General features: G+C 53.0%; 1 protein-coding gene across 1 annotated transcript in view; it reads right to left on the minus strand.

The window, feature by feature from the left end:
• LOC102045094 (solute carrier family 2, facilitated glucose transporter member 5) overlaps nt 1-7,400 on the minus strand; it is a 9,375-nt gene extending 1,975 nt beyond the window's left edge. The window contains exons 1-10 of the mRNA XM_014309771.2: nt 7,286-7,400; nt 5,357-5,455; nt 4,815-4,975; nt 4,233-4,357; nt 2,316-2,468; nt 2,110-2,235; nt 1,591-1,778; nt 1,110-1,220; nt 734-835; nt 288-363 (exon numbers count right to left, since the gene is read on the minus strand). Coding sequence (XP_014165246.1) covers nt 288-363; nt 734-835; nt 1,110-1,220; nt 1,591-1,778; nt 2,110-2,235; nt 2,316-2,468; nt 4,233-4,357; nt 4,815-4,975; nt 5,357-5,455; nt 7,286-7,333 — 1,189 coding nt within the window. The 5' untranslated portion in view covers nt 7,334-7,400. The remainder of the gene's footprint in view (nt 1-287; nt 364-733; nt 836-1,109; nt 1,221-1,590; nt 1,779-2,109; nt 2,236-2,315; nt 2,469-4,232; nt 4,358-4,814; nt 4,976-5,356; nt 5,456-7,285) is intronic.
• Nucleotides 7,401-7,653: the final 253 nt, after the last annotated feature.

The following is a 7,653-nucleotide window of genomic DNA, read 5'->3' on the forward strand; positions in this document are numbered from 1 at the left end:
GGACCTGCAGGGCAGCTGCAGCTGAGGGAACCCCTGAGGCAGCCCCCTCACCCTGAATTCCTCATTAGACTGCTCATTTCAGTGGCAGGCAGTGGTTTCAACTATCAGCACATCAAACAAGGATTCAATTTAAAGGAAAAAACGGGGCAATTAAATGACTTGCACAGGGCATGGCCACACAGAGATGAAATTCAGCCTCCCTGGATGAGCTCCACAAAGGTTTTGGTTGGAAATTGAAGACAACACGTGGCTTTCCCCAGCTCCTGGGGGAGGCTGTGGGCACTTACTGGGTCCGATGGCGTGTCCAATGATGTAGGCAATGACGCAGACTATGCTGAGGTAGGACATCCAGGAGACAGTGCTCTGTGAGGGTTGAAGCCAGGTTAGGGGTGTCTGAGCATCACCTGCACACTCAGGGCGCTGCTCACAGTGAGATCTGAGGGCATTCCAGGGCAGTGTCACCCTTCAGTGCCACAATGAGGCACAGAAGGCACAGCCTGGCTCTGACCCGTGCTGCCACAGGGATCTGGTGCAGCAGGAACTGGGAACAGCCTGGGGGAGCACCCAGGCAAGCAGCACCACAGCTTTTCTTTAAGGCAGACATGCAAGCACAGAGACTTTCATGCTGTCCCCTCCTCCCAGGGTGTGGAAGCATCCTCAAAATATTCCAATGGCCTGTTCCCTGGACAGTCCAGAAATCATGGGAGGGACCAGCTGAGCCATTCATACACACCTGGAGGTTGAGGGCCAGAGTTAGCACTGCACAGGAGGCAGAGCACAGCACGAAGCCAGCCAGGAGAAGGATCCTCCTCCCCAGGGATTCCACGATGAAAACCTGGAAGAGACAGGAGAGGGGAGAGGGGCAGACACCAGGGGCTCAGCAATTGCTGCAGATGTTTCTGTCCAAGGGACACCACAGGGCATCTGTCGTGGAAAACACCTCCCAGAGTGTGCAAATAACACTCTAGTGGAATGTTTTTGGGATGAGATGATCTCTAAGGTCCCTTCCAACCCAAACCATTGTGTGACTGCAGGATTCCACGAGCACAACCTAATTTAAACGGGGAGGGGAGAGTGGGCAAGTTCAGAGAGCCCCAGCACAAACTTACAGCCAGCAGAGTCATGACCACGTTGATGGCACCTATTGACACAGTGACATACTGGATGCTGCTGCTGTGCACCCCTGCTGACTCAAAGATCCTGTCTGCATAGTAGAAAACCTGCAGCAGAACCACAGCACAGTTACTGCATGGCCCACGGGGATCCCCCCTGGGCCGCTTTAAATCCTGGCACTGGTGCACAGAAACCCCAGGATGGAATCTGTCCATCTCTGGAGGTGCTGGCTGGGATCTGGGCACAAGCACTTTGCTTTAGAAACACCCCAGTGATCATTAACAGGGCACTGACCCTGCACCTTATCCTGGATTTGGAACTGGCCAGGGCTGACCCAGCTCTGTGTGACACTGGGCATGTCCTGGGTGAAGGGGCACTCCCAGGCCCTGTGCCAGCACTGCCCCCAGACCCCTCGGAGGTTCCAGCCCCTGTTTGTGCCCCCAGGCCCTGTTTGTGCCCCCAGGCTGCCCCACTCACCCCGTTGACCCCCGAGAGCTGCTGCCCTGCCATCATGACGATGATGGAGATGAGCTGCCACCTGAGGCCCCTGAAGGTGAACAGGCTGAGCACAGAGAACTGCCCCTCCTCCTTCTCGGAGCGGTCCTCCTGGTACATCTCCTGTATCTCCTCATCCACATCCTGCTGGCCCCTCAGCCTCTGCAGAGCTGGTGGGGAGAGCACAGGGAGCTGGGAGCCACAGGATGGCAGAGCTGTCCTGCTGCAGAGCAGGACGGAGCAGGGTGTGGCCCTGGGCAGCCCTGCTGGGCACCTGGGCATCCCCACACCCAGGAAAGGAGCAGTGTCCTGAGAGTTCCACCCCCAGCAGCACACCAGTGGAGAATTTCCCACCCTCGTGCTGCTGCCACCCCGTCCCACAGCCACAGCCCCTCCCAGCTCCCTTTTCCCATCTTTGTGGTGCTGCCAGCCCATCCCACAGCCAGCCCCATCCCCTCCCAGCCCCCTGCCACGGCAGGAGGGGGCAGGATGGGGCTGTACCTCTCCGTGCCTGCTCCTCGGTGCCCTTTTGGATGAGCAGGTACCTGGGGCTCTCGGGGAAGAAGGGCAGTGTCAGGAGCTGGATCAGGGACGGGATCCCAGTGAGCCCCAGCAGCACAGGCCACCCTGCAGCAAGGGCAGAGCACATCAGCTGAGGGAAATCCTCCCCCTGGGGAGCCTGGAGAGGCCCTGGGCCACAGCTTTACCTTGAGCATTGCCAAGGATGCGGTGGAGCCCGAGGATCTGAGCTGCAAGGATGCCAATGGTGATGAAGAGCTGTGGCACCACCCCCACAGCTCCTCTCAGGTTTTTGGGGGACATTTCTCCAAGGAACATGGGAACCACATTGGAAGCCAGCCCTAGAAGTTAAGAGAACAGTGTCAGACATGCAGCTCAGCCTTCAGCAAGCTGCTGATTGCCCACGGGCAGCAAAAGAGATTCCTGATGAACCACAGAAACTTCCCACCCAAACCCTTCTGCTTTGAGTGTCTGGGTTATCAGCTCTGGGCAGCAAAGCACTTGTGGAGTCTGCCAGGATTAGCAGGAGCCTGCCTTGCCTGCAGAGCCAGCAGATGATTTGGGGGTGTCTTGGTTTGAGTGTTCAGTGTTCATCCTCCTGAATGCAGCTTCTCCCAGCAGGCTCTGCCAGGAACAGCACAAGACTCACAAAATAAAACCGTGCTGCTCCAGGTTTGGAAACTAACTCCAAATACAAGAGAGGAACCTTTTGCTTCCTCTAAACCAAGAAGAGAAATCAGTACCCAAACACGCTGATGTGAAAGTGGAAGGAAATGACTTTGTGCTGGCTTTTAGAACTTCCCTGCTTGGTGAGGCTGTGCTGAGAGCTTTGCTGGCCTGTGATGTCTTGCAGGTGGCTTGCTGGAATGGGTATTTATGCTCTAATAAGGGCACATGGGACTCAGGTTATTTTTAGGAACATTCTAGGGCTGCCCACAGTGACCCCAGCGAGCTGCCAGCTCCTGGGCTGTCAATCCTGGCAGCTCCCAAGCTCCTGGAATCAAATGACCATGGGGAACTCTTATCTGACCCGTCTAGAGCCCCTGGGCTTCAGGAGCCAAAGGTGATCAGGCTGATATTTGAAAGCTGAAAGGCCTAAAAGGCACAGAAAGCAGAGCCACCAGTGCCAGAGGGTGCCAGCCCTGGGATCCTCCCAGAGCCTCCCCAGGCACAGCAGCCCCAGTTCAGGCCAGGCCAGCCTGAGAGGGACGAGCCAGGGCAGCCAGGCTGGCTTTGCTTTGGTTATAAATAACTGCAGAGAGGGATCACATTTAACAAGACCCTTAGCATTTATCCCAAGCTCCAGTGCTGAGGGCAGCTGCCAGGTTTAAGGGAGTCAAAAGCCAAGGTAAAACCATTGGATTAAAAAAAAATGGAAAACAAGAAACTGGCTCAGGAAAGCGATTGATCTGCCCATGCAGCAATTACAATTGGCCAGCTAAGGCAGGAAATTTGTTTTTACAAGCTAGCCCAGCTCATTAACAAACCATGGAGTGTGCCAGTCTCACCAGCCCAAAGCCAATTAATTCAGCCTAAATGCTCTTAGGACCCTTATAGCCCTGGCTGTGCTCAGGGTACCCAGCGTGGTTCTGTTCTGTTCCTGCAGCTCCAACACAGCCTCTCCCAGCAGGAACACACAGATACCCTTGGCTTCCCCCTCTCTCTGCAGGAAATCCAGTGGCTCTGAGCCCTTTGCTCTCCCTTTTAACATTTCTGCTGCAGGAAGAACAGTCAGTTCCAGGACTGGATTATTGGATCTGGCAATGCTTTTGATGGATTTTTCTGGTTCTGTTAAAAAGGAAAGAAGTAGACTATCTGCTTCAAGTTGTCTGGGAAAACAGGTTATCCTCAGCAGGTTTGGAGCTGCAGTGCCCAGCAGATGTTTATTGCTGCATTTACAGACACACATCTCCTCCCTGCAGCTCAAATTCCAGTCCCAGGGCCATTATCTCCCAAAGATCTTTAGTCCTTCTGCACCAGGCTAAAGCACAGCCTTGTCGTGCAGATTCCAAAGTGTGATACCTGTGAGAGCATCTGCTGGGAGAATAAAACACCTTTACACAGCCAAGGAAATATTTATTGCTCTCTCTTTACCATCCACTTACCAGCAAATATTCCCATGAGAACACGGGAAAGGATGATTACTTCAAAGGTTTTTGCCAGCTCTGAGGTTCCCATAAGGATTGCAGCAGCGATGGAGAAGAGGTTATTTATCAGCAAAGTGCCCTTTCTGCAAAGGAACAGCAGAAGAGAAGATTCAGCTGGGCATTGCTAAGTTACAGAAAGATCCCCTCTGTCCGAAACTCAAATTAATCATCAGGCCAAACACTGGTCAAGGAGGAAATGGCAATTGCCACATGTTTCCTGAAGGCAATGAAGGCTTCCAGAAAGGAATGAAGTTTCTCAGGAAGCCTGAGCAGCAGAGGCTGGGCCTGATCTGACACTCAGGACTTTCTTTGCCCACTGGCTCCGTGCCCAGCCCACAGCCCTGGCCACACCAGAACCCCATAAATCCCTTCCCACTGGGGGGGCAGCCCTTGTGGCTGAGCCCAGCTGCTCTCCCTCACCCCACCCGCCTCAGCCCCAAGGTGTGGGGGAATTTCAGGCAGCTGAAGGGCTGGGCAAGGTGGAGTCCCCAGGAGCTCAATGTTGTCTGCTCCCAAAGGAGGGCAGGGCCTCTCACCTACCTGCCACAGTTATTGACCATGGGCCACACCAGGAGCGACCCAAAGAGGCCTCCCAGAGGGAACATGGACACAGTGAGAGACCAGAGCAGTGTCTGGAAGCCTCTGTCCATGGGCACCCCTGTCCTGTCCAGGTAGGTCCTGTTGTAGAAGTCCTGCATGTACTGCAAGGAAGCACAAAGCAGATTTGGCACAGCGGTACAATCCCTGTGCTGTAAGGGTTAGATAACAGCAGCTCAGAGCCATAAAGCTCTGCCATAAAACAACTGTCCTGAGAAAAATGGGATGGCTGAGCTGGGAAATGAAAGCAAGGGAGGGATGGAGAAGCCTGGGGAGGAGGAGGATGGAGGAGCCTGGGGAGGAGGAGGATGGAGGAGCCTGGGATGAAGGAAGATGAAAAGCCTGTGTTCCTGCAGGCTGTGCCTGGTTCCCAGAGCTGTGTCCCAGGCACAGAGAGAGGACAAGCCCCACCACAAACCCCCACAAATAATGAATTTAATTTGCATAACCCCAGCCCTGCCTGGCTCTGCCCTCACCCCACTCACCGGGGCAGGAGAGTTGATCACAGACACGTTGTAGCCGTACTGGAAGGAAGAGCCAAAGGCAGAAATCAGAGCCACCAGGGCCAGGGGAAGTGTCATTTTCTGCCGAGGGAGAGAAAAACCATCAACACCATCCTGGAAGTGGGTCTGGCTCTTAGGCATTGATAACATTCAGTAAAAACAAAGAAATACATAAAGTCTTGCTTTCTGTGTTTTTGCCTTCATTTTGCTGCATCTAAAAGCCCAATGTGCTGTTTCCATTACAACTCATTTTGTTCTGCTTGATATGCCCACAGTCATTAGAGTAATTCACTCGGCTTTGCTGGTATTGATGAATCATTTCGATGATTAATTTTTTTCCAAGTTACCATTCTTAAAACACCACCCTGCAGGGGAAAAGGTTGATGCAATTATTCCTTTCCAATGTGCAAATTGGGCAGTGCAATAACACAGGATATTGGCACAGGAAAGCTTTAAAAAGAAGTGATTTTTGCATTAAGTGGCTAAATCCCTTTCCTGTTCATTTTTTCTTCCTCTGCATTTGGGGATAGAGCTATTTATGGATGTGATTGCCACTGAAGCCAATTAGAACTTATCCAGGCAACCCCCAGGGCTTGGCTGAGGGGTGCAGGAGCTGCACTTTGCACTGGGACAGAGGAGGGCAATTGCCATCTGTCACCCTGGTTTTTTAAGATTTTCTAAGCCTTCTGATGTTGACGTTCTTGTAGCGAACTTTCTCACACACTTCCTGTAAATAACTCATTGTTTTTTCATTCCTTTATGGAGGAGGAGAGAGCTGATGGACTGTTGGTTTGACCAGTGTCATTGGAGAGGTGGCACTGTCACCCTCCAATCCGCTGTCACTTTTGGAAAACTACAAATGTTGGAGTCAGAAAATAAACTGCCCTTTTTTCCTCACCTTGAGAACAGCGGTGTGAGCCTGTGTTCTTTCGTGCCCTATAGTGACAGCCATCTGCAGCAGGATCAGCACCCCGTTGTGGGCACACGTTCCCCAGGCTCACAAACAACCAGAACAATTCGCTTTTCCCAACAGTTTAGCTGCAGTTCAGCCCTCGGGCTGTGTTGACAGAGCTGGGTTGTTGGGGTTTTGTTTGGCTGGGTTTTATAGCTCGCTAATGCATCTCACTGCTGCTACATCAATAAAGCCATTTTTCATTTTAATCTCGCTTGCTGCCACCCTCACCAGCCTTAACGGCCTTAATGTCTGCGAGGTTTTCTTGTCCCAGCACTCAGCTCAGGTCCCACACGAGGGCTCTGTCACTTCCCTAACTGAACATTTGTCCAAACAGCTGCTGCTGCTTCTTTCTATTCCTCAGCATCCCTGGCAGCTCAGCTGAGGGACCTGCAGAGTTTAAGGTGTTGCAGGAGATCAAAATCCAAGTCTGTCTCAGCCCGAGGACTGGCAAGGAGGCTCAGGCTTCCAGGTCCATTTTCTGGGAGGAGGCTGCTGACATTCTCTCATTGGTGAAGAGAAGCAGCTGCCTTGCTCTCATTAACCAAATCCCAGGAGCTCACAAGAGCCACTGGTGTAAATTATTGACATCCAGCACTTGCAAGAAAACCTCTGGCATTCCCCAGCAGTGCTTTGTGCAAGGCTCCTCTTTGTGAAAGGCAGCCCCGTCCAGAAGCATCTGCAGCCTAAAGCTGATTGGAAAATAGGAAAGAAAACTCACACACAAGGGGAAAGTCCCACAAAAGGGGAAAGTGACACAGAAGGGAAAAGTCCCACAGGAGTTACAGGGTGGGAGAGCTGCAGACAATCGCTCAGTGCAACACTGCAGACAGACACAAACTGGGCTCAAGAACAGAAACATCTCAGCCCAAAATCATGGTCTTTCCTCTCTTTACAGGTCCCCCCAGGTGCCCAGGGCTTGTCCTGAGTCCCTGAAGGAAGGCAGGCAGCATACTCACCCCCCTGGCACCCGGGGCGCCCTCGGAGCTGTCCTGCTTCCCTTTCATGCTGCTGTGAGGATCACAGATGCTGAGCACAGCTTCTCCCGGCAGCCACGGGGCGCACAGGACTGCCCTGCACAGAGAAACCCCTCCTGTGACTCTCCCAAACACTTCCAAACACCGCCAGGCTCTGTCAGCCAGGGTAAGGCTGTGATTGATCATCCCCCTCCCCTGCCTGACTCTCTCACAGCTGCAATTCCATTTGCTCCCAGCTCTGTTACCAGTGACAGATGTTCTTCCACCAGATGCTGTCTCAAACAGAGTTGCTGCCCAGTGAGAGGGGCACGGGCTCATCTCTCCAGGGAGAAGGGGCAGACTTTCCCCAA

The sequence above is a fragment of the Geospiza fortis genome, unplaced genomic scaffold, assembly GCF_000277835.1.
Source record: "Geospiza fortis unplaced genomic scaffold, GeoFor_1.0 scaffold662, whole genome shotgun sequence".
Classification (NCBI taxonomy): Eukaryota; Metazoa; Chordata; class Aves; order Passeriformes; family Thraupidae; genus Geospiza; species Geospiza fortis.